The sequence below is a fragment of the Diadema antillarum genome, unplaced genomic scaffold (genome assembly GCF_040938485.1).
Source record: "Diadema antillarum isolate AM-2024a unplaced genomic scaffold, OU_Dant_1.0 scf00000110, whole genome shotgun sequence".
Taxonomy (NCBI): domain Eukaryota; kingdom Metazoa; phylum Echinodermata; class Echinoidea; order Diadematoida; family Diadematidae; genus Diadema; species Diadema antillarum.
The window spans coordinates 144,744-172,545 of NW_027270999.1; the positions used below are offsets into that span (position 1 = coordinate 144,744).

The following is a 27,802-nucleotide window of genomic DNA, read 5'->3' on the forward strand; positions in this document are numbered from 1 at the left end:
GAGCAGTATACAAAGTTTATACCTTAAGTCATCACCATCTGTATAATTCCTATTTCTTTTTAGATTTGTCACAAACACTGAAGTGACGTACAGGTCAGCGATAACTTTATCATGTTGAATACATTTGGAAGTCTACAGGGCACAAGGAATATAAAACATACGACACAAATAGATATTGCTTTTCTTAACCTACAGTACCTGGAGGTTTCTTGCAATGTCAAACTCTGCTCAGTTTATGAAGAAGTTCATTCCATACTATTATTCGACATTAACCCGTTGAGGACGAGTCCTTAGTATACTCTGGCAGGTGTCTATAATAATGGGAAATGCATGTTGTAGCAAAATCAAACCGTCCTCAATGGGTTAACTTATAGGATAGAGTAGAGTGATACAGGGATGAAATGAAGCAGGCAAAGAAACATCGGCATATCTTAATATAGTGCACAAAATAAAACTCATTATAAATGCATACATACAGGGTACACCCCAAACTCTAAACTTACACACAGTAATGTATATAGGGGCACCTACATGCCGGGTCTACATGCATGCAGTAATTCTCAAGAGGGGTGTAGCAAGTATTTGATATTCCCATGCTAAAACTTTGGTTCCATACCCTTAATCATGAAAGCTTGTCAATTCTCAGGATTTTACAGTACACTTGAAGAAGCATTGCTTTGGCCACACGGTGTAATCACATCTAAGAGACTTAGAGATATGAATATAAATACCTGAACATTAAAGCTATACTTACACAAATTTCAGCAAGATCAACAAATTGTAAATATTATTTCCCTTTCAACACAAATGACATAAACCTGACATTTCACATATTCCCAATGTTATCATATAAAACTTATTCTTAAAAATAAATGAATCATCGCTCCCATACCTAAAACAAAAGAATAGGAATGAATTCCACAGAACTCTTCTGTAAAGTTTTTGTTTGTTTGTTTATTTACTTGTTTGTTTGTTTGTTTGTTTATGAATGCAACTCTCCCGATCACATATAACTGTAAAACCTCAAATTGGTGGCAGTATGATTCAATTACTGTAACAATGTGGTGAAAATGCTTTGATGGTGTAGGGCACAAGCTCTATTTGATTGTACACGCAAAAGCATGGAGCACCATCTCCATCTCCAAACTACCATACATGTAGTTTTGTAGTTCTTAAAGGACAAGTCCACCTTCATATACATAGGGATTGAGAGAATGCAGCAATATTAGTAGAACACATCAGTGAAAGTTTGAGGAAAATTGGACAATCCGTTCAAAAGTTACGAATATTTTAAATATCTGCGCAGTCACTGCTGGAAGAGAAGACTACTACAGTGTATGATGTCATATGCGTACAACTATATAAGGAAAATAAAAAGAGAATTTCACAAAACTTGACTTTTTGAATAAAGTGCACATTTCTCCGACTTGCTACTGATGTATGTTACGGGAAATATTATTCCCCCTGCCTTCTGAAAGAGAGAAGTCGAGTGTTCTTTTGTTATGCAAGAAAAATGGAAATATGTTGAATTTTCTTTATTCTTTCTTTATATCGTTGTACTCATATGACATCACAAACTATAGTAGTCTTTTCATCATCCAGCCGTGACTGAGCAGAAACTTCAAAATTTCATAACTTTTTAATGGATTGTCCGATTTTGCTCAAACTCTCAGTTATGTGTTCTACTAATATTGCTGCATTCACTCAACCCACATGTCTATGAAGGTGAACTTGTCCTTTAAGTAAAGAAACAAATCATAAGCTCTGAAAAAAAAAAAATTGTATTGTGAAGAGACAATTTTTAAATCATGATAAAAAGGCAAAAATCATATGCAGTTACTGCATATAGGAATATGCTCTACCCATCCCTGCTGCATTATAGTGGAAGTGTACATGTGGACAACAGAAAGTGCTTGACCTCCAAGTGTTGCATGTGGGTGCTTAAGATCACCTCATTCATTGGCACGTAGCATAAGACCAGCGTAAGGACCTAACCTCTGGCGACAAAATGTTTACATTTATATGCAACGGGGAGAATTGAAGACATCTTCAGCTGTACACATTTTAGAATAATATCTAACATACAAATTAATACATTACACAGGAAACCAAATGAGATAGAATATGCATCATACTAGTATCACATTTTTTACACCACAACTATGGAAATGTGTTAAAAAATAAGTTGCCCCTAAAACAGTATAATTAAATACTTTTAATGATAAATGAAATAGCTCTATATCAAGATCTAAAGATGTAAAATAAATGTACCACAATGAGATAAAATAAAAAAAACAATGCCAAAACAACCACCCACTGCACAAAATGTAGTACTATAACCATGATAAATGTTGAAATAGCATTAAAAGGAAAACATACCAAACACATCTACTGTATAAACTGTCATTTTCACATACAGATATTTTCACGAATGAGGTCATGGACATTTTTGCAAAATGTTGTTTTCGTGAATTGACATGGAAGCTGTCCTAAGTGTACTATTACACCCAGCGCATGGTGATATTTTCGCATGTTGTTAAATTTGTGGACCAACAGTGATTCGTAGTTATCACGAAAATTAAACCCCCATGAAAAATTTACAGCTTTAATTCACGGTACCCACTCGGTACTCTATTCAAGAAGGAAGACATACGTGAATGACTTTTTATAAATGTAATACTGGTAATATTTCTATGGTTTAACAGTATTTCTAACTAGCTTATCTGTAGTACATCAAACTCCTGATTTCACCTGTATCACAAGTGTAATCAATCTAAATCGATAAACAGCAAAAGAATGGCAACATTGTCTTAAAAGAGATGTCATTCTAATAGGAAGACTTTCTTTGCATAAAGAAAACAGCTGCTGAAAATTCCTTACACTCACAGTAGTTTCTAGTATTAAGACAAATATACGTTTTATGAAACAGACAAACATTAAAAAAATTGTGTGCAGGACATTTTTGCTAAAGCACACACAAAATGAAATACATGTACAAACATTTGCAATATTATAGCACAAAATCAAAATGTGATATGCTAAAGTTGGCAAGTAATTTGGCAATTTATACCTGTGTAAGGCATCATCATTGCACAATATTTCAGCTTCTTAAATTTACATACACTCTTTGGAGTTGATAGAGTTAGACAGATATAGCATTCTTTTCATTATACACTCAGCACTTCTTCCAGTACATATTTTTCACACAGGATTTCGATGAAAACCATTGTCTCAAATACCATATTCAAGATTATCTAATTGGCTATCAACCTGGTAGGTTAATACAAAGAAAACCTTTATGCATGAGTGAACACATTCATTCTTGCACTCCTAAGGCACAAAAGTAAAAATTGCAGAAATTGACATTGCAATTGCCCTTAAAAGTAGCAATGATAACAAAAGACCAATTAAAAACAATGAGAGACATGAATGAATATCAAAATTAAAGTTTTCATTCCCTTATATCTTTTTATATCCTCAGACAAAAACAAAGAGGGAAACTTAAGTGGGAATATAAAAATTTTCTGTCAACTCAACTTCAAATTACGTCAGCAGTAAGCCGCAAAGGTGATGAAATGGACAGAATTCATGTTATTTAGTTCTTTCAATTTAGGAATTGAAGAATTAAGAATTAATAAGACAAATTCAAGAACTAAACATCATTTTCAAATTTCATAATCTGAAATATCATTTTAAATAGTTTTTTTTTATAACATTGCTTCTTCTCTAATGTCATTTGAATTTGGATTTGGCAGAAGACTTCATTTTCTTCCATTATTTTTTGCCTTTCTTTATCTTTGGGGGCTACAAAGACAATATAGAGATCATAGGTTGATTTTTGCAAGGTAAGTCATGTTTCGTATTGTGTTAAATTTGTCTTTTGTTCTCACTGTTATATGGAAGAACACATTCGCATGAATGACAACTTGTCCATTTTTGCAATTATTACTTTTGTGTCTTGGAAGAGAAAAACAAATGGGTTCAATCATGCGTAAAGTTTCCATTTTTATTGACCTACCATGTTCATAGCTAAGTAAGTTACTGTAAAAGTGAAAATTTTCACGGTGTTGAAATTTTCACGCATTTCGCGCAACCAGAAACTAGCGCGAAAATAAAAGCACACGAATATTTTTGCTTGCCGTGTGTTCCTGTGCGTGATGTCTTGATTCCGCGGAATTAAAAACACGCGAAACTCTTCTCACCCGACCAAGCGTGAAAAATTAGTTGCACGAAAATATCCACTTTTACAGTACCTTTAACATGGTATATGAAACACTAATATTCAGCCAAATATTCTATGAAAAATATGAACTTGAACAAATGCTTACTTTCTTTTCTTTTCTTTTTTTGCCAAGTGCACAAATCATGGACATGCTGAACAGGATTCATATTCAACATCACTTTGATAAAAGATGACATTTCATATAAAAACACAGCTGTTAATGCATAAAACATTATACAAGGGTCTCATAGCTAGAAACTTGACTTGCGATTACATACATGTACAAATTTTCTAGTAAAGGGGCCCTGGTGACACAATATAGAATGGGACACTGCCATTCAAGCCAAAATGTATTTTCATATAGCAGAACATTTATCCAGAAATATTGACATTAAGTAATAAGAACAAAAAACAAAACTATACTGAGCCCCTTTGCTGATACAAGCTGGTCTGATGGGAAGGAATATCATGGAATGTAATGCTAATGGATGTTGTATTCCCTTGTTTAAAAGGAAGATATCTACTCCACAGTTACAGAAATTCTATGTTATTTCCAATGTAAATCATCAACATTATAGATGGATTACAGTTATGGATGTGACGATACATATATCACCTTGGGACCAAATCTCCAATCCTCTCACAGAGCACTTGTGACTGTCTCAAAGATGGTTGCTAAAAACCCATCAAATTGTGTGACTACATGCTGTCAATCTATGACAGTAGCGCAGGTTTGATGATAGGCTTTGTATGATTATGTAACTGACATCCAGTGAAACGTACCTTGCTTTTACATGTACCGAGAGTGCAACATGATTGCAATGATGCTATCACTAGAATTGTGTTGCAAATTAAGCATTTTTGCTTGTGAATGCAAACAGGAATCGTGGCAGGTGATTAGAATCGTAATTCCAATCATGTTTCAAATGTTTCAACAGTACAAAAATACGCCTGTACTTATAGTGAAGAGGAAGAAGAAGAAGAGGGTCTGAAGGTGTTTTCTAATCACGTTTTGCCAAAATTAAGGAGCGAAACAGTCGTGTGAAAGCATTTGACCTCCAATCATGTTTTGGGGTTGGAGCTTATGTTGACCTTTTAACCACTTCCAAAGAATGACCATGCCCCTCAAATGCTTGCACTGCATTCAAAGCTCGCGCTACTAACGGCTCAAGAGTGATTGATGGGAACTTGGAAAGAAGCCACACCTCCACTCCTCGCTCTGAAATGCAAAACCGCAGAATCAGCAAAGCCTTCCTCGGTCGTGTGAATGAAGGGTGTTTTGAATTGTAACTGCAATCTCGTTTGTAATTCAGCATTTAAAGCACTTTTGGTACATGTGAAAGCAAGGATACACTCATTTGACAAAGTATAGCAGACTGACTATCAATCAGTATCTCTGATGGACAACAGAGCACTGTTGTCTGCAGATATTCCCCAAGTCTTTAAGCTGCTCTCTATTCTATATGAATCTAATGCATTTCTGATAGTTTGTGAATGTAGCTTGAGTTGGAAACAACAGCACCTCTGAGAGCTTTGGCATACTTTACATGGTCATCATAGAGACCTTGATAAAGAGCAATTGGATTTCGTCTCCTATCACTGAATGCTTGAGGTCTGGGGCAACTATAGTGCTCTGGTCTAGCAATATGTGAAGTACCAGAATGCCCAGCAGCCTTTGCCCTCATGTTTTCATGTAGTCTATTGCAAACAAGACACTCAAACCCATCTATGAAATTGATCTTCTTGAAATCATTCACTCCCCACTCTCGCTCCTCCATTCTCCTGACGAGTCGGGCATTCGTAGCTCCAGCTCTCTTAAAGTTGACATACTTTTCATATTCCTCCTGGTGGCTATCAACATACTTGATGTACTCTGCCAACTCTTTTGGTGACTTGAAGTCGTCGACAATGATGGCTGCGTGTTCGTCTGGAAGCCAATCCCTCACTGAAGGGGATCCCCTGTAAATGGGCACTGATCCCAACATGAGAGGGCGCCATAACTTTTCTGTAATGTAGTCCTCACATATAGCATTCTCAAAAGCAAGAGTAAACTTGTACTTTGCCATGATCCTATAGAAGTCTGCTTCTTCCATAGTCAAGGGATTAGTCAATTTTTTGGGAAGGTCTTTGTTGTGAACACATGCACCATATGAGTCTACAGATATGTGCTTCATAAGTTCACGGACGTAGCTATCCCTGTCTGATGGTGGGTCACAGTCACTGTGTACATACACCACTGGGGCCAATCCAGCGTTCTCTTTTTCTGCAAGAGGAATCATAAACCTCTGGCTCTCCAGTTCTTTGATGCTCTTCAAATACTGAGTGGTGAGTGGATAGTCTGAAACCCGCTTAAACGTGGCTGTGTGATTAAAGAGTGTAAGGCAGTCGGGATGTGACAGCATGTAGTTATTCTTTGGCGACTCTTCGTGGAATAGCCCCCACTCATGATGTTGTTTCCGTGGTAGTGGAAGATCCTCTGGTTTGAAGTCGGTGCCATAGAAGAGAAATGCACTGGTATTCTGATGGTGCTGGAAGTGGCGGTCCACGGTGAAGAAGCACTTGTCTGTACCACACTGCTTCACTTTGCCTCGTTCTCCGGTGAACGGCGTCCACCAGATAATGATGGGGTGTTTTATGTGAAGCTTGGCGGCATTCACATTCTTGACATCATGCTCGTCTCTTCCATCTGAAATAAACAATAGCAGAACAATATTATCATTTTGATTACAAACGAAACATCAGTTCAAGACGCTTGCAGTTTTGTGAAAACACACACACGCACACACACACACACACACATACAGCGCCAGTATTGTCTGATTAGTGTTAATTGTTGATGGTACATTATGTGGTGATTCATAGCGCCATCTGTGGCGAGTGTGTGGTTAATATAGTTATACCAATCAGTGTACGGGCTCCCTGGGTACTGTACTTGCACCAGTCGCCTCTTGGTCGGATCGAGCCTCGGCAAAATAAATGCATATGGTTGTTCTACCTAAATGGACCCCAACTAGTGTCTTCCTTTCTGTCGTGGTGGCAGCGTCGGAAACAGCCCTATCCATTGGAAATCTTTTCACCTGCCCAGGGAGACAATCTGAGCTAAGTATCGCTAGTTGACCAACTCTATCTTGTTGGTATAGGTTCATTTCTTTGTTTCGGTGTAGTCCCACCCATTCATTTTCACGATGGCCTCGGCCCCGAGAGCGCCCAAGCAATGGCGCCTAACTAAGCACGAAACAGTGAATTCTTTCGAGAATTGGAGACAGAACTTAGTCTACACTCTAACCCTCGATTCTAATTTTGCTCCTTTTCTCGCTGATGGTTGTTCTTGGGCTAAGAAAACAAAATCTGAGCCCCTTCGGGGCTTTACGGATGACCCATCTTCAGTCCCATCAGACTCGAGAAAAACAGCCCATCAGAAAGCTAGCATGCTAGAACTTATGCTGGGGCAGATTGCCAATTTCTGTCCAGTCATTTCTCGCAGTTCTATTGTGAAAAACTCCACTTCACTAAATGTCATTTGGGGCAAAATACGGCTACACTATGGCTTCCAAAGCACAGGCGCCCACTTTCTAGACTTCAGCGATATCAAGCTTGCGGCTGATGAGCGCCCGGAAGACCTCTACCAGAGGTTGGTTGCATTTGTTGAAGACAACTTGCTCACTGTCTCTAGTGGTATCTCGCACCATGGAGACCGTGTAAAGGAGGATGAAGAGCTAACCCCCACACTGGAGAATTTTGTCGTCCTCCACTGGCTCCAATTAATACACTCTGACCTCCCCCGTCTCGTGAAGCAGTGATACGGGACGGAGCTGCGCTCTAGGACATTAGCCTCATTAAAGCCTGAAATCTCACAGGCCCTAGATAGCCTGCTGGATGAAATTCACTCTTCAGAGAGTTCCCGTGCAATGCGCACCCTGACATCACCCCCACAACTTGCTCAGCGTCCTCGGCAGCGTTCTCCATGCCCTTCTGCGCTAGGCAAACGGCGTAATCCACAAACCCGCACCCGTGTTTCGCCGCGCACCAGCAGGTACTGCCCGCTTTGTCGAGAAGCTCACCGTCCAGACAACCACTACCTCAGCGAATGCGCATACCTTCCTGAGCATGATAGGCGCTTTATTGCTAAGGCACGCCAAGTTGCAAACATTTTTGATTGTGAAGATGATGTTGATGATGGTGATGGTGTTGATGATCTGTGTCAGGTAGAACAGGTGCACGTGTCAGAGACTGACCCGGTCACAGACAATCACAGTAACTCATCACTTGCTCTGCAAGTCCAGGTTCGCCAATCTCCGTACTTTGATGTATTTTGTGGTCATCAAGTCATTCGTGTCACAGTTGATAGTGGGGCCACGGGCAACATGATCAAGTCCTCTGTGGTTCAGTCCCTCCATGGGGTCATCACTCCTACGTCACAGTCTGCCCACCAAGCTGATGGGTCCTCCCCACTTGATGTTGTTGGTGAGGCTAAGCTTACCTTTACCCGTGAGGGTAAGGAGTTTGTTTTCGAGGGCCTCGTTATTGACAATCTCGATGTCGATGTCCTTGCCGGCACTCCGTTCATGGAACGCCGTTCATGGAACGAAATGACGTTTCGGTCCGCCCCGCTAAACGTCAGGTCCGCATCGGTGACGACATTGTCATTCCTTATGGGTCCCGCACGCCACTTGATACTCCATCTCATGCTGTGCATCGCGCTCATGTTCTACGAGCCCCTGCAAGATCCAGTCTTGTTCCCTGGTGATTTCGTTGAGGTCTCCCTCCCCGGTGAATTGTCGCCATACGAGACACTTGCCCTTGAGCCGCGCGTTGTAGAGCAGAAGGGTGCTACCTCTTCTGATCCAACATGGCCTAGTCCCTGTATGGTCTTGAGTGTCGCCGGCAAGGTACGTATTCCCAATCTCACCCCAGAGCCAAAGATCGTTCGTCGTAATGAACACTTCTGCCAGGTACGCCCCGTGTTCGTTCCATCCAAACTGCCATCCGACTCGGCCCCGCCCATCCCTAGTGGTACCCCTCCAAAGAACACCTCTCTTGATGGGCACAGTGCCTTTTCTGATGCTGTATCTGTGGATCCTAGTGGTACACTCCCTGACCATACTCGTCGTGAGTTCCAGTCCCTTCATGCTGAATTCGATGATGTGTTTGATCCTGCCTTCGGCGGATACAATGGTGCTGCTGGCCCATTCGAAGCTGTTGTCAACATGGGGCCTGTTCAACCGCCCCAGCGCAAAGGTCGGCTACCTCTGTACTCGCGCCGCTCCTTGGTTGATCTTCAAGAGAAATTTGATACACTTGAAAAACAGGGTGTGTTTGCTCGCCCCGAAGATGTGGGCATTTCTGTGGAGTACCTCAACCCATCCTTTCTGGTCAAGAAGGCCAAAGGGGGCTTCCGCCTCATTACCGCCTTCGCTGACGTTGGGCGGTATGCCAAGCTACAGCCCTCTCTCATGCCAGATGTCGATTCCACCCTTCGAAAAATCGGCCAGTGGAAACACATCATTGCCACAGATCTCACAAATGCATTTTACCAGATCCCCCTGTCAAGGAACTCAATGAAGTATTGCGGCGTCGCAACGCCCTACCGTGGGGTACGTGTATACACTCGCTGTGCTATGGGCATGCCTGGTTCAGAGACTGCCCTTGAAGAGCTCATGTGTCGTGTTCTTGGTGACTTGCTGCTTGAGGGCGTGGTCGTGAAACTCGCAGATGATTTATTCTTTGGTGGTGAGACCCCCGAGGACTTTCTGCAAAATTGGTCCCGTGTCCTACATGCCCTCCGCCAGTCTGGCTTGCATCTCTCTGCTGCTAAGACAGTCGTTTGTCCCCAATCCACAACGATCTTAGGCTGGATCTGGTCACAAGGGACACTGCGCGCTAGTCCTCATCGCATTGCTGCTCTCGCTTCATGTTCCCCTCCGACTACAGTCAAAGGCATGCGTTCCTTTATTGGGGCATACAAAATGCTTGCACGCGTTCTTCCGCAGTGCGCATCACTCCTCACTCCACTTGATGCTGTAGTGGCAGGCGGTCAGTCCAGTGATCGTATCACATGGACAGATGACCTCCATGCTGCGTTCAAAGCAGCGCAAGATGCATTGGCGTCTCCTCGTACCATTACGCTCCCCCGCCCTTCTGACCAGCTTTGGATCGTTACAGATGGTGCAGTCAAAAAACACGGTATCGGTGCTACGTTGTATGTCACCAGGCAGGGTAAACCTAAAGTCGCCGTTTTTTTCAGCTGCAAGCTCCGTGGTAGACAGGGTACATGGTTACCATGTGAAATTGCAGCCCTTTCGATTGCGGCTGCCTGCAGACACTTCGGCCCCTTCATCATCCAGTCACAACACCGCGCTTGCATCTTAACTGACAGCAAACCCTGCGTTCAAGCATTCGAAAAGCTTTGCCAGGGTGAATTCTCCGCCAACCCGCGCGTCTCAACATTCCTCTCCACGGTCAGTAGGTTCCAGTGCTCTATTCAACATCTTGCTGGCTCTGCTAATGTCCCTTCATATTTCGCTAGCAGAAATGCCCAAGAGTGCTCAGACCCCACATGCCAGATATGCCTCTTCACCCGCCAGACAGAGGTCTCTGTCGTACACCGTGTCACACCTCAGGATGTCCTCAGTGGTCAAAAGAAGCTGCCCTTCACTTCCAGACCTGCTTGGCTCAGCATCCAATCAGAGTGCCAGGATTTGAGACGCACCCATGCTTACCTCCATCAAGGTACACGACCCTCCAAGAAGCTCACTAACATCAGAGACGTCAAGAGGTATCTTCGTGTTGCGACCATTGCTAAGGATGGGCTCCTGGTTGTGCGACGCGAACAGGCGCTGTTATCGCCACGTGAGTGTATCGTTGTGCCTCGCGACATTTTGGACGGCCTACTCATATCGCTTCACTTACAGCTTGAGCACCCGTCTCGTCATCAACTTCGGGCAGTCGTCAATCGACATTTTTTTGCTCTGGACATGGACGCCGCCCTCACGCGTGTTACAAACGGTTGTCACCAGTGTACTTCTTTGCGCACTGCCCCACATACAGTTGACCCTCAGTCCACCGGGGATCCCCCAGCAGTTGTGGGAACTACTTTTGCTGCGGATGTCCTGAAACGTACCAAACAGCTGATCCTCATGCTCAGGTAGTGTGTAACTTCTTACATGGCCACATGCTTCCTTGACGATGAACGTCGGGATACTCTGCGTGATGCCCTCATTCGTCTATGTGTCAGTCTTCGTCCGCTGGATGGTCCACCAGCTGTCATACGCACTGATTCAGCCCCAGGGTTCACAGCACTCCACGATGATGCGCATCTCAGTCAGCTTCGGCTTTCTATTGAACTTGGCCATACCAAGAACCCAAACAAGAATCCGGTTGCGGAGAAGGCCATACGCGAACTGGAGGATGAGATTCTCCGCCATGAACCCTCAGGGGGTACGATCACGCCCTTGACCTCATCTCTCGTGACTGCTCGCCTGAACAGCCGCCTACGTTCTCGTGGTCTGTCTGCACGTGAGATGTGGACCCAGCGGGATCAATTTACGCACAGTCAGATCCCCCTGTCAGATGCCAATCTCATCTCTACCCAACATGAGCAGCGTCTTGCCAACCATCCCCACAGTGAACGTTCTAAAGCCCCCTCGGGTGTCCTCCCTGACGACGCCGACCTGCATGTTGGTGATCTTGTATACCTCAGGTCTGATCGTACCAAGCACACTGCTCGTCCCCGCTATCTCGTTTCATCTATTGATGGTAGCTGGTGCAATATCCGCAAATTCATCGGTGCACAGCTCAGGAAGTCTTCCTACCGCATCAATATGTCTCAGTGCCTCAAGGTACCCATCCCCCCTACCCCGCTGTCTCGGACTCCGCAGATTCCTGACGATGAGGAGCCTGACGTACATCCTGCTGCGCAGCCTGATGTACCCCATGAGCTGTCATCTCCTCCAGACTCAGAACCCCCCAACATCCCATTGCATGAGCCTCCTACTCCCCCATCTCAGTCTGTGGTTCCTAGTTCACCCCCACCCCTTCCCAGGGGGCCCCTTCCCCTCCTGGGCGGCCACAACGCTCCAGGCACCCCCCAGCCAGGTTCAAAGATTTTCTTATGTATTGAACATTTTATACATATGTGTTTTTTGTCAATGTTCTGTCAGATTTATAGACTCCAGTTATGATGTGAACATTTTACTACCTCATGTGCTTGAACACACATGTGGTTTATTTGTTACTTCGACGGAGCATTGCAGTATAGTTGGTCTCCCTGCCAATCTGTTGGGCCATGCTTGATATTCGTTATTAGATAACTGTTCCATTCCCTTTCTCATTCTACATCACTATGTTTCATTATATCTGATGCAGGCCCAGTGGTCACCTGGCATGCCTCTATATCACTCAGTGTTTTCTTTTTCTCTGTACAATAAATTCATATAGACTGTACATGTTTGCATAAATACCTGTCTCTTATATTCTTATATTTGTCTACTCATTGGTAATCATAAAGGATGCTCTTATTTTGCTTTATATGCCTTTATCGTAATCTGAATCTTGTTTTGATATTTTATTGATGCGATACATGTTTTCAATGATTTCCTGGCCTGTGCCTATAGCCTCATTAACAGTCATACTTGTATTTTGCCATTATATTGCCCCCGACTCCAGATCACTACAGTTTATTTCTTAGTCATTGCTACATTGTTCATACCATGTCAGTGTTATTGTAGTTACTTACTGCCAACACTTCCTTATAGTTATTTGTCAACCCTATGGTTATAGGGTGTAATCGCTTTATCTATTGTTTTATTTATGTCGCTTGACAGTATATCATGTTTGAATGGAGTTTTTTAGCCTATGTAGTTGTATCTGTGGTGGGAAATTTTTTGATGCTCAACTTGACCTGACTTGAGCATTTTCGTTTTATACAGTCCTTGTATTTTTATTTCCTTGATGGGAAAAGGACAAATAGGGACAAGCCAAACATGTTCATTTATGTTAGTGTTTTGAATCCATGCACAAAGTTAAAATGGTTTCTTTATGTACTCGGTTAATATTTAACTATGTACATATCTTAGGTATGGGAGAGTCCGCTCCTTTATCTTTTAGTTGGATTGGTAATTTTCTAAAATATGTTTAGGACTGAGAAATCATATTGTTTTGTTAGGATATGATGTTATTTTTAAATGAGAGTCTGGTGTAATAGTTCCAGGTCATATTGAGGACCCATAGTATTCATAAAGTGGACGATAGAGAGAAAAAAAAGAAAATTGATCACGCCAGTATTGTCTGATTAGTGTTAATTGTTGATGGTACATTATGTGGTGATTCATAGCGCCATCTGTGGCGAGTGTGTGGTTAATATAGTTATACCAATCAGTGTACGGGCTCCCCGGGTACTGTACTCGCACCAGTCGCCTCTTGGTCGGATCGAGCTTCGGCAAAATAAATGCATATGGTTGTTCTACCTAAATGGACCCCAACTAGTGTCTTCCTTTCTGTCGCAGGAACCTCCCCCAATCCTTGGATAAGTCTATCCTTATTAGCAGAGGAAAGAATTACTTTGGGTGGATCCTAGTGCCATTATGCAAGCTAAGCAGTAGTACATCCTGTTGCATCTCCTACACTGAATACTCACTTGCTGCAGTTTCTTTTTCTGCGAGTTTTCCTTAATGTCACAAGATTTCATCAGAACAGCTGTATTAAATCACTGGAATAGCAAATACGCCAGACTTCAAATGAATTCTGGCTTGATGCTTAAAGAAAATTACATGTCCATTTTAACCATTTTCATTGAAGTCTTAAATCCTTTTCAATGAAGAAGAAGAAAAAAACAGGGATCTTCCAGATTTCTACAATGGATTTATACATGTTCATTATGATTTGCAATGTTTGTGGTAAATAAAGATTCATCATCTCAGTCTACAAGTTTATTTCTGGTTGATATTTCTGAACTTCTTTGAGAAGAGGAACCACAACGTACCCAAATGATATGGGACAGCCTTCTCCTTAGTGTAGCACAACTATACCAGTGACCTACCAGCATTTGTTCTGCAATATGCTCACTTAAAACTTAAAACAACTCTGCAAATCAAATATAAACACACAAGGGAATTGCAACCTGGTTTAGAAGTAATCAATATGGCACTTAAGCCTGTCAACTCTCTTTCTCCTATTTTCTTTTTTAACTGTCATGATTTTATTTTGCCTCTTTACCAAGTAATTTCAATCATTTTTTCCTTGACACACAAAGGTGTGATACGCCACAGAAGGGTCACCCTTCAAATGTCCTGGGTCTGAAGGTCCTACATGGACATAACAGTTACTCAGCATTGTGTCTTTTTATTCTTACATACGATATCTTATCATGATATTTTTGGTGCCATCACAGGAGCTGAGGAGGGAGAGTAACCAAAGGGGAAAAAATCAAGAAGATCTGTCCAGAAGAAGGCTGAATGTGGCATCATCATCAGCAAGCAAAGATCAAAATTTGTCTTTCTACAGTCCAAATTTCAATAATATCTCCAGACATTTTCGAATAAGGAGACAACTACCCGAGAGCCAACCTCTTAGTCAGAGGCCATCGTACGCCCACATGGATTGCAGAGAGCTTTGGATACACTTTGTGTGATTGCGTTATTGAATTCCAGCAGGAGGAAAGGAGGGAAATTGAGACTGCTTCAGACAAAGGATGTATCATGGATACTGCATGGTCCCACCATGACACAACTTCCACCGAGTCTGTGACATTGTCAAACATTGGGGATATACAAAAAACAAACAAACAAACAAAACAAAACAATTAGACATTCTTGGGACAAGATGCCAGGTCGATATATATTTCACTCAATATTCCTTGTCACCTCTGAGAACAATGGAGGGTGGGCATTGCTCACCCATTATCCAGTGTGCAAATGAAATAGACCATTAGAGAGCTCTAGGTTGTCACTCTGCTCTGGACAGGAAGTGATATGGGATCTTCCATGTCCTACTCAGAAGCCTGATCATTTCCCTTTTGCACAGAGGGTACAGGCTGATAATCAGAGCTGCCAACCTTTGGAAGCACAAATTAGTACTCAGCACCTCAAAAATTCATATTTCTTCCTCCAAAATTTTTACTTTTTTTTTTTTCAATTGGACCTCTTTTCAACCATCTTAAAACCTAATTATTTCTTAAGATCTACTTCGTACGAGGGAGGGTACTAAACAATCATTACGACTTGCAATTGTACCGAGCAGGCCACCAGCATGATTGATCGTAAAATATGCACTATGTTTAGCATTGAGTCTTGTACTAGTAAATGTCATAGCTTACAGTACTACATGCAAATAAATCACTTTCCATTTGCAAGGGTCATCATTAAAATGCAAAAAAAAAAAAAAAATAAAAAAAAAAATAAAAATTAGATAAAAGTTAATCTTGTTATCAGTTACCACCAGTCTGCAATATACATTGTCATCAGGGCAAGTCCAAGATAAGGTCCCCTCAGACGGCAAAATTTCATCTTTGCTCAATATTGACATGTTTGGTATCACTTTGAAGCTTATGAGTTGAAGTTTTGATTTCCGTGGAGGAAAAAATGATGTTATGTAAATTCATGCAAATTTCAAGGGCTTTGCATAAATGTGAAACACAGCGTTACGTATATAAAAATTCATATTAATTCAAAGCAAAGCAAATGATATTTGATTAATATGTGGACATAAGAAGTTCATCACATAGTTTAACTTGGTATGAAAATTTAGGGATTATGCAAATGATTATGCAAATTAGCTCGTGTCCTATCATGAGATGTCCCATACGTAACAAAATGAGGTCATTTTTTTAGGTTTTTTCTGAAATTGCTAAAGTTATCTTAATGCCCTTTTGGAAAGTTCTAATTTATTGTTTAGAGAAATTAAATACCAGAGAAAAAAAGAAAAAAAAGTAAAAGAAATATCTTTTATCAGGCATTGAAATAATGTTACGTATGGGACAAATGCGTTACGTATGGGACATCCTCATACATATTGCATGTGAATGCATGTACCTAGCTGGGAAGGTCTCTCAGTACACAAATGGTCAATCATCCTGAAGAAAGCATCCAAACATTGTAGCTACTTTTTGAGTTACAGACACTTGAAACGATACATGAACTTGACTGAACAATTTTCAGAAAGGGGGAGGGGAAAATGGCAAAATACACAATGAAAAATCAACATTAAAGGGATAGTATAGTTTTTTTTGTAGAAATGGGGATTCAGTTTTCAACATTTAAAGAGATGAATGGAAACCAATTAAATATGAATTACTTGGTGGTGGTTGCGCGCGCCCGGTGGCTGCCCGCCAGCAGAGCTCTTAATTCTTCGCTTATTTCTCCTGTTGTAAGTTTTTCATTGAGTGTGTATTGTATTATATCTTTGAATGTTTGTCTTCAAGCACTTGCTGGACAAATTGTAGTGATTTCTGTACTGTTTTTGCGCATTTACAGTGGATTGATTTTTCAGTACAGCTACAGTGTATACAGTGCAGACAACCACAGCCATTTTATACCTGTTATAGCATAGGCTTCACTGCACTTGATTCTGTGTGGTTCACTCTCACTGACACAATGTTACCATTGGCATTGCATTCTTTTGTATTTGTTGCCCTTCTTTTGTGTAATAGCACTCAGCTATCACAGACCTATTGTCGTATGTGTGCTACCCAGCCTGGTATGTCCCATGGCTCTGCTGTACAACCAAAGGGCAAGTACATTGGGAGCCCCATACTGTACTACTCCAATACTGTATCAACTTATCGTGTAAAGTTGCTTATATGTGGGGACATTAACCCGAATCCAGGCCCTTCTGAAGATGTGTCTGATTCTATAACTTTTGGCACACGCAATTCTAGGGTTCGATATTCTAGTGAGCTTCTTCACTCATACAACTGTGGCAGTAAATCCCCAAAATGGCGTGAAGAAAACAAGGAAGTATGGAGGAGTATTCTGTCCCTGGGTATCGGTCGGAGGTCGAAGACACATCGAGGGAAAAGAGGAGGTTATGACAAATTTAGTGATCATCTTAGATTCTGTACAATCAATGCCCGATCCCTTTGTAATAAGTCAACAATTTTTCAAGATTTTGTTGTTGATAACAAGTTTGATGTAGTTGCAGTGACTGAGACTTGGCTGACTCCATTAGATGATGCAGCCATCACAGATCTCACTCCACCCGGTTTTGTATTTCTGCACCAGCCCCGAGCCTCCAGGCGTGGTGGAGGTGTTGGGTTCTTGTACAGGGACAATCTCTCTGTAGTTCTCAATCCATCAGATCACCATTTAAGTTTTGAATCTATGTCAGCCGTGGTCTCTAACAACACTACTAGTCTTGAGATTGTAGTTATGTACAGACCACCAGGATATCGTTCTTTTTCATCTTTTATTGATGAGTTCTCGGATTTGTTAGATGAAAAGTTGTATAAGTTATCTTCTCTCGTAATCACAGGAGATCTTAATATACACTTAGATAAGCTCTCATCCCAGTACACGCAGAAGTTCAACGACCTCGTCGATGGCCATGGACTCCGCCAGTTGGTGACTACACCTACACATGATCATGGCCATATTCTCGACGTCATCTTGATACGGCAATCTGACAGACTGCTATTTTCTAACACACGAGTTATTCCCGGCATCTCCGACCATTCCGCCGTAACCTGCTTGTTTCGTTTTAACAAGCCAGAGAGGAATGATGCTACGTTCTCATCTCGCAACATAAAAGGCATCAACAGGACTGATTTCGCCAACGACGTGTCTGACAGTAACATTTCGTCCTTGTCAACAGCCGACGTTGATGATGCTGTGAACCGCTACAATTCAGAACTTAGCAGGTTACTGGACATTCACGCACCAGCCAAGACTCGGAAAGTGAAGTCTCATCAGTACAGTCCCTGGTATGACTCTGGTATCTCTGAAGCAAAGAAAGAGCGGCGGCGACTTGAGAGGAGATGGCGCAACAATGGAAAGCTGCAGACAGACAGAAAGTTGTTCTGTGATCAGAGAGACCGAGTAAACTACCTTGTGTCCAGAGCCAAACGCATCTATCACACCAGACTCATCGAAAACTGCGGAGATGATCATAAGAAGCTTTTCAACGTCGCCAATCGACTTTTGAACCGCAAACAGTCATCTCCATTGCCTAAACATGTCGATGGCTGTGCCATGGCTGAAACTTTTTGTCAGTTTTTTCATTCGAAAGTTGAAAAAATCCGAGATAATTTTAATTGTAATGTTGTACTATCTGAATCTGAACCTGTTACCTCTTCCACACTGGAAACCTTCCAACATACAACTATTGATGAAATACTTCTCCTTCTTCGTAAATTGCCTCCTAAATCCTGTCCATTGGATCCGGTTCCAACCATTCTCTTAAAGGACTGCGCACCCACGTTTGCCCCGATTATTTCTCAAATTGTTAACCTCAGTATCGAGCAAGCTACCGTACCCTTATCTTTAAAGAAAGGTCTGATCCGTCCTTTGCTGAAAAAACCTTCATTGGATAAGGAATCATTGACAAGTTATCGTCCTGTATGCAATCTTTCATTTTTGTTCAAGATTTTAGAGAGAGTTGTGTTTTCGAGACTCTCAAACTATATGCTGGAACATGGTCTATTCGATCCTTTACAGTCGGCTTATCGCCCTCACCATAGTGTGGAGACCCTTTTGATAAATGTTTCTAGTTATATTTTAAGGGAAATGGATTCCGGATCCGTCACAGCAATGGTTTTGTTGGATCTGTCTTCGGCCTTCGACACTGTAGATCACAGAATTCTTGTCAATACACTTAGAAGTTTGGGTATCCAGGGACAAGCTCTCGAATGGTTTAAATCATACCTATCACACCATTCACAGTCTGTTCTTTTGAATGGTGTCACATCGTCTTCAAAGCCATTAGGCTGTGGTGTACCTCAAGGCTCTGTTGGCGGGCCCACCCTTTTTTCTATCTATTTGATCGGTCTGCGGAAAATATTTCAAAGGCATTCTGTTCGGTATCATCTATATGCAGACGACATACAAGTTTTTGTATCTTTTCCACCACATCAAATCCAAGCATCTCATGCACTGCGCTGTCTAGAAAATTGCATCATTGATATTGATGCTTGGATGAGGTCTAACTCATTGTTTCTAAACCACAGCAAGTGTGAATTTATCCTTTTTGGTTCTAAATCTCACTTGAATAAGTTGGATATTAATTGTATTTCGATTGTAGGTAATGATATTCCTCTGTCAAAGTCATGTCGCAATCTGGGTGTTATGTTTGACTCTCACATGGCTATGTCCGATCAAATCACCAACATTTCTAAATCAGTCCGTTATCAATTGCGCAATATTGGTTTTATTCGCAAGTATTTGACTCGCTCTGCCACGGAAAAACTTGTTCATGCACTTATTTCTTCACGCCTTGATTTCGGTAATGGTTTGTTTTTCAATCTACCAAACTCGCAAATTGCCCAATTACAAAAGCTACAAAATGCCGCTGCACGTATTGTTTCTTTGTCAAGTAAACGCAGTCATATCACACCTATCCTGAAGAGTCTTCATTGGTTGCCTGTACAGGAGCGTATTCAGTTTAAGATACTTCTTTTGGTTTATCATGTTATTGAGGGAACAGCTCCTGATTACAATGTTTGTTTGTTTCGTCAATACCAACCTTCACGAACTCTTCGATCCTCAACTTCAGGTCTCTTACATATTCCGTTTTCTAGGAAATCTTGGGGGGAACGAGCTTTCGCTCACGCTGGACCAACACTGTGGAATTCACTTCCTCGTGAGCTGAAAGACTCAAGCTCTATAACATCTTTCAGGAGTAATTTAAAATCCTATCTGTTTAGCAGTGCATTTTGAAGACCAGTGTCTTTTGAAGACAGACTTTCATGTCTTTTTTTTTTTTTCTGCTTCTTCATCTTCTTCTATTACTGTGATGTACTTGTATTTTCAATCTGTTTGCTTTGATGTACAATTGTAAAGCGCCTTGAGCATTTAATCAAAGTGGAGAACGGCGCTATAGAAATTGTATGTATTATTATTACAATGTAAGAGCATAAAATCCTAAGACTAGAGGAATTCAAAGTTTATGTGATGGAGTTCCAATTTGAAATGGTTGTGATATATATAGAACAAAAATAAAAAGCAAAATGATTTTTTTTTTTATTGCAAGTGATACACAAATTGTCCTTATTCAGTTTTCAGTAGTAGCTACAACAAAATTCATGGGTATACATACTGAGGTGTGACTCGAATCAATGACCTGACTGCTAGACAGACATCATCTACTCGATCACTGGGGTTCCACGCAGCAGGTACTGCTTATTTATTAAACTTAATATTTCTTGTGTCAAGTTGTTTTTTATTGAAACTAAATGGCAAACTGCCCTTCATCAATGGAAGTAAACACTTTAAACTATTCAATTTTTCAGTAGTAACTATCCTGATAAAAATAGGGCATACATACTCAGGTTGGACATAAAAATATAGAATATGATTGAATGGGATTATGATGGTAAATATCTGGGGAATATTGTTCCCTTGTCAATCTGGATCAGTATTTGAGTAATTTCAACTGATTCCACCTCAATAATTATGCAAAAATTTGTTTTTGGGTATTTTGCAAAATTATTTTGCAAAATACCCATAAACATGGTTTTCCACACACTTAACGAATGGGGGACAAAGGGCATGCATACCCAGGTTGGTCATAAAAATATAGAAATATGATTGAATATGATTATGATGGACAGGTGAATATTTGGGGAATATTGTTTCCTTGACAATCTGGATCAGTATTTGAGTAGTTTCAACTGATTTCACTTCAATAATTATGCAAAATACCCATAAACATGGTTCTTCACACACTAAATGAATGGGGGACAAACTGTCCCATAAGTAACTGTCCCATACGTAACACGTCATGTCTGTCTTTAATTAGAACCTGTAATTAGAGCTTTTTGCCTAATGACATGAAACTTACCTGTGATAATCTTGAGTGTTGTGACTTTCATCACAGTGAGTTACAAGTTGTAGAATGATATACTTTCAGAGAGTTTTGAGGTTGAAAAAAATTCTGGTCCCATACCTAACAGCACATATTTTCTCTTCTAGAATATAATTGTCAAGGTCATTTTTCTCAATTTTTTACATGATTATACTTCTTCTAGATATCAATCACCATGATGAAGTTCAATATGATCAAAGGCAATTAACACTATTTTTCAGGTCATAAAAGTCTCTGAATGTCCCATACGTAACGTGCGTGTTATCTTGGACTTGCCCATCAGTAATCCCTTTCTACATTATGAATAACATTGGCTCAGCTGGTCTCTCTGGGACTCAAATTACTAGAGAGTAGGGACCTCCTGTTTACTGAACAGACTCACTGGTGACTGTCATCACTAACCTGAGATTCAACTTCACCACTGGCATGAACCCTTCATATTTCTCATTATCATTATCTAAGCTATTGCCAGGAACAAAAATACAAGTAAGGCAAGTAATGTGCAGGTACATTGTATGTAACCCCTTCGGTGGTTTGACTTCTGCTGCAAAGCACTACACAAACAGCAACAACACCCCGACATTATAAGAACAAGCACAAGCATTACCCCATTGATCTACCACAAGCTGACTGACTTGACCTCCAAACATCTCTGATCCCATTTCAAATCCTTTTCAAACACATGAAAGGTAGAATGTGCTAGAATGAAAATTAAAGTAAAATTAAGTCTTTAGAAACATGTTTCTACTTTCAGATGGACTGTGACATTATTTCCCATTAGACATCATGTAAACAGTTTTCTATTGTTTTGATTTATGTCGATATGAGACTTTGAAATAGATACTGGGAAAATCACAAAGTCGTCCTGCAACTAAGTAATCTAATTGTGAAAGTAGTTTAAAAAAAAAACTTTCCTTCCTCTCCTGCTCAGAACTTCCTACTTCATGTTTTTTGTCGCCATGACAAAAAATCTTGTCTAGTATCTATCTCACTGTTTCTTGACATGAAATGAGGAAATGACAATGCCTTCCTGACTTGTGTGTCTGTGACTGTTTGAAGTAAGAAGGTGCAACGTGTATGTTAGAAAATGAAAAACCACGCAAACACTGTAGTACATTGCAATAACATATGTGTACCTTTACCATGGTTAGCCAGTTCTAATGACATGTTGTTGTTTTTTTATCCTCAGGTTTGATTTTAAAGAAATGGTGCAGGGCATACATATCCATCAATATTGTAGGTTTTGTAAAATAGTTTTCAATATGAACCCCCTAGTACATCTCCACTTACATGTCTATGAAAATTCTGTGACAATATGACCTTGCAGAGAAGCTTTGAAATGGAATGACAAAGCTTCAAACTGCGTACTCTGTTCTGCTCTGTTCTATGTGATACAACAAATTTGCAGTGCCACAAATAGGGGAAGGATGGGCAAGTGTTCAGATATCCCTTCCCTACACTCTGCCTTTCATGTTTAAAAGTTACCCATTGACCATTATACAGACAAGTAAAATGAGTGACTGGTAAACAAACCTTCTGCCACTTGCTTGCCTCCATAATCCACTTGTTCCTGCATCCAGTATGGCCCATCTCCTGTGTAGATTATTTCTTCATCCACACCAACATGCTGCAATGAGAAGCAATCATGCATTCACCATTCAACTGTCATCCAAGAGGCTCTTTCTTCCAGCATAACTTGTAATATAGTTTAGGAAATCCTCATCTACAAAGGTGGCAATAACATTCAAGTTTGGGCAAGGATTGCCATAGGATGCAATACATCGAAAGGGCATGCAATTACCAAGATACAGGATAACGTAGTCTTGACCCTTGACAGATACCTCATACAGCCATGATTGCATCTGAGTGAAAAGTCGTTGTTCTATGAAATGATCCAGGTAGCATGGTCCATATATGCACAAAATCTGGCCCCGATGCATTTAGGAAGCATGATACAAAATAAATAATATTTGCCCTTTGAACCTCTTGCACAGCGAAAATGGCGTCCGACCAAAGCGTCATTATTTTACAAAATGATCCATCTATCGAGGCCAATATGTGTGCAAAATATGGCGGTGATACCATATTCACCAATGATTTTACAGAATGAAGTATATTTGTCCTTTGACACCACTTTACACAGCCAAGATGGCATCTGAGCAAAAAGTTGTTATTTTGTGAAATGATTCTTGCAATATGGTCTCTACATGTGCAAAATGTGGGAAAGATAGGACATGTATTTACCAAGATACAGGATTAAACGCTTTTGACCTTTGACCTTAATTTCTCTACCCAAGATGGTGTCGGAGGAAGTAGTTGTTATTTTATGGAATGATGTTCGTGACATGAACTAAACATGTGCAAAATATGGGGTTGATAGGACTTGCTGTTCTTGATTTATTGCACAGAAAGTGGAAGAAAGAAAAATAAAGAAAAAGTTATGATATTGTAATATAGAAATTTGAAGGAGAAGAATAAAGAGATCAGAAAAGATAAAGTTAGGAAGGGAGAATAAGACTTACTGAAGAAGAAAAATACAAGGGTTTTAAAAAAATCAAAAGAATTGGCAGGGGCGAGCCTCCAACACAGGACCTTACGATTAAAAGTGTGATGCGCTATCCACTGACGTATTTCATCCTCCATAGGCTCTGTGTATTAGGCAAAATGACGCTACATCGAAGCCAAGTTCCCTGTTCAGTTCAGTTCAGTTTATTGAAACCAAATCAAACATAACAAAAAGTACAAGACATAACTGCAAAAATTCAGAATGATAGTGCCAATTTCAACCAAGTTTTTCAACATGATCCTGACATCCAATGAAAAAATGGAGGGCACATTACGATAGCCCAAAGTCTCCGCTACAACATATTAAAATTTGGAAGAAATTCACCGAAGAGTAAGTGAGCTAGTACTCGATAAAGACAGTCATGTCAATTTTTATTTCCAGAAAAACTGCACTCCCATAGAGATAACACGTAAACTGGTCAAATTTGACATGGTTACTTTCAATCCATTTTTACGAGGTGATGACATCATCCAATCAAAATTTTGATTAAAAAAATTACGCTACTGAAAGATCATTCAATAAGCTACAACATACTGAAATCTGGGTGAAAATCTGCAAAGGATAAGTGAGATACCCTCGAGTGAACTTGAAATTTGATGACATCATTTTAAAAATGTGCCTAACCCTTTTTTATTTCACTGAGGAATTTGACACCTTTTAATCATTTTTGTAGCATTGGGCACCCATGAAATGATATTTACAGTTCACCAGCTTTCAGAATATGTAAAGAAAATGGGGGGTCACCATCCATCCTGACGAGTAAAATCAGATTTAAAATTAGCAGTTTTTTTGGTATATATGCACTGTGTATCGTCATTGATGCGCGCGCGGAATTTCAACTTTGATGGGCCCGTGTGACGTCATATTGAGTCGGATTGACTTGAAACTTGGTAGAATTATTCCTTGACTTTTTACACATCCGATCCAAGTAAAAAAAAAAGAGGAATTTCTATTGCTTACGAGCTGCACGTGCGTATATGCGCGTGCGCGTATGTCGATTTTTTATCAAATGCTCCAAATGACCTGAAACGTGTGCAAAACCATTTTGAGGTCGATTGGAGAATGTTAAAATTTCACCGCGCTCGTTTATTATGAACATGATCAAATTCTATGAAATGAATCAATAGAGCTTGACTTGAACTATATGAGATGTAAATTTCATTGAGAAATTCCATTCCATTAATGAGATATGAATGTGAACGTGATTTCAGATGACGTCATGACGTCATGGATGACAGATCACAATCATATATTAGATCTGTCATCCCTAGGACAGGATACATGTAGGGTATAAGTTAAAGGTGATAGGAGGACTTTTTGAGTTAATCTCTGCATAAGATTTGAAGAGAGAGAAATGAAGAAGATTTCAACAAACATGAAAGAATCAGTATAGATACAGAAGGTGATCCGAGAGGATACTCGGATCACCTAATAATAATTAATACATATTGTCTAGCCCGACCAGACGCCGTGTCGCTATTTATACAGCGACTGGGCTGTGTACACTTGTATAGTTACATATTGTCAAAACTAATGGCATACTATAAAGAATGGACGATAAACAGTACTTCATGTCTGCATGATTCACATTTTTATCATCGATAAATCCAACTTTAAGAGTAAAAAAAATGATTTTTTGGTCATCATTCATATAAACAAAAAAAAAACAATAAAGTAAGAAATTTCTTTCTACAATCTTCTTAGTATAGCAAGTGCTTAAGTTATAGGCTCATTCTTTGAATCTGGTACGCTTTTATGTAAAGAACCCCCTAACCCTAACGCATAACGTTGTTGGACAGAAAAATATGTAAAACTTAAAATAATTCAGACTAAAGAGGAGTCTAGTCACATTTCTTGTTCTTTGACGGTTCTCCTTACTTTATGAAAGGGAATACCTGAGGCCAGATATTTTCTCCGTGGCACATATCCCGACGATACAGACTTATGAGTGATCCTCATGATCTTTCACTAGTTTCAGTCTGAATTTAACCTGGAATGGGGGAAGTGGCGCAACCAGGCCCAGCTCCCTACCCCTGGCTGCCCTGCCCTGTGTCTAGCGCACGGAGCGGGCATCGCCCATGGGCCACCTACTAACACGTTAGCTACTACCTGCTGCCTGCTACCGAGCGAACGAGGGAAATTTCCTCTTACCTGCATTTGCAATGAGAAGATAAGTGACAAACCGAAGAGTATGGCTACAACCATTACTAAAGTCCTTGTAATCCTTCCCTTCGAAACAGCCATGTTTACAATCACATAGCATCATTAATGGTGGATTCTGCGATTTCACAATGCAGTGGGCTGGCTCGGCTACAGCTACAGCTCCTGCAACAGATCAGAGAGTTGGCGCTCGTACAGAGGATGCCGGATGTCGCCTACAATATGTCCTGGGTTTTCGTGCGCGGGGACTTCCCCGTTGTTGTGAACTCCAGTGATTTGCCCCTGTCCCTTGTTGTATTGTGTACCCATGTCCAACGGATGCGTTGGATGTGCGTACGTTGCGATGTGTTGGCACGCATGGGATGGCGAGGATTCAACCATGGAGCTACTAACAGAGTAGCTCCATGATTCAACCACTCTGAACAGCTTTTTAGTTGTGTACATGTGAGTTGTCACAGCAGTAAAATACTAGAACTGAGTATATTATGTGCAAACGGAGAATGATTCCGCGTCGTTCCTTGTCACAGTCACTTCGTGAAGTCAAATCGATCGTAAAGTTGTCTTTTTGCTTCCTTTTGCCACAAAACTTTGGAATCATCTCTTCACAAATTCTTTGCAGATGCAATCGATTACTAGTGTAGTTTCAAGAAACTATATAATGAAATGAAAATGTACTAGATCAATTTATTATGTAGGCCTAATTATACCAAGACTTGAGAGGTGATGATTATAACCATTGCCTCCTTCACATGCAGATTTAGTATTCGCATTAATAGGGATATATTGCGGGTGCAACTTATTTCATTGTACATCATAACGTTTCGGGATTGTATTAAAAACTCAAATCACAGCGTTCCTATTTTAGGTCTACTTTTATGAAACCTCAATCATAATAATAGGCCTAGGCCTTTGTTATCGTCTTATATTTTTATAGCATTTGCATTGTATTCCCCTTTATTTTTTTTCTTTAAACCAAAGAAGTAAAAAGAAAAAAAACAATGAAAGGGGGCATAGCTAACGCCCCCTTTAATTTTCGATAGCAGTGGCACCATTTTTTTTTTCTGTTAGGCGATGAAACCCAGAAGTTGCACGAGAAACGGCACTGGAGCCTTATTTTGTTTTTGTTTTTGTTTTTGTTTTTGTTTTTGTTTTTTGTTTGTCAGCTGATTAAACCTGGAAGTGGCACCGCCATATCTTTTGCGACCGACACACCACGAGTCATATACAGCCCACGAGTCATTGGAGCTCACGAGTCATACAGCCCATGAGTTATATAGCTCACGAGTCATACACATGAGTTCGACACTAGGCCCACGAGACCTATCTGAAGAACTCGTGGGCTGTTTTTACCTTTAGCTTAGAGTGTCGAACTCATGGGCTTTATTTGCCTTAAGTGTCGAACTCGTGGGCTGTATGACTCGTGGGTGTCGGTCTTGTTGGATGACCACATCTCAATAGGCCTACAAGCGGACAGAAACAACAAAAAGCAAACACATAAACTTCAGGGGCCGCGGAACTGGGGGGGGGGGTGCTGGGGGCTGCAACCCTCCACACTAATTTTGGTTCGTGAAAAAAAAAAGACAGAAAAAAAAAGAGAAAAAATCGGGGGAAGAAAATCACAACTCCACGAATTTGAATTTCCAAAGATTCCGCCCTTACATACAACAAGGTCCCGTCTAAGCACCGGCGTAGCAAAGGGGGGAGGTGGGGGGGGGGGGGCGATGGGGACGGTCGCCCCCTTAAGATTCTGAATAATTCTGAGGGCACAAGACTTATCACTTACTTTCCGAAAAATCAATACTTCCCTCATGTACAAGGGGAATATCCCCTTTTAATCAACTCTT

At 40.7% G+C, this 27,802-nt stretch overlaps 1 protein-coding gene across 1 annotated transcript; it reads right to left on the minus strand.

The window, feature by feature from the left end:
- Window positions 1-4,654: 4,654 nt before the first annotated feature.
- On the minus strand, window positions 4,655-26,072 carry LOC139719385 (alpha-(1,3)-fucosyltransferase 10-like). Its single transcript, XM_071630803.1, has 3 exons — window positions 25,950-26,072; window positions 22,766-22,859; window positions 4,655-6,908 (listed from the first exon to the last, which is right to left on the minus strand). Exons 1-3 carry the CDS (start codon window positions 26,040-26,042, stop codon window positions 5,692-5,694), a joined length of 1,404 nt encoding a protein of 467 aa, XP_071486904.1. The 5' UTR covers window positions 26,043-26,072; the 3' UTR covers window positions 4,655-5,691.
- Window positions 26,073-27,802: the final 1,730 nt, after the last annotated feature.

Excerpts from the sequence above, each read along its gene's own strand:
- LOC139719385 (XM_071630803.1), bottom strand. The coding sequence starts at position 26,042 with ATGGCTGTTTCGAAGGGAAGGATTACAAGGACTTTAGTAATGGTTGTA. Across the intron at positions 22,860-25,949 it reads TCTTCTCATTGCAAATGCAG|CATGTTGGTGTGGATGAAGA; the intron begins GTAAGAGGAAAT and ends TTCTCATTGCAG. Across the intron at positions 6,909-22,765 it reads AGGCAAGCAAGTGGCAGAAG|ATGGAAGAGACGAGCATGAT; the intron begins GTTTGTTTACCA and ends TGTTTATTTCAG.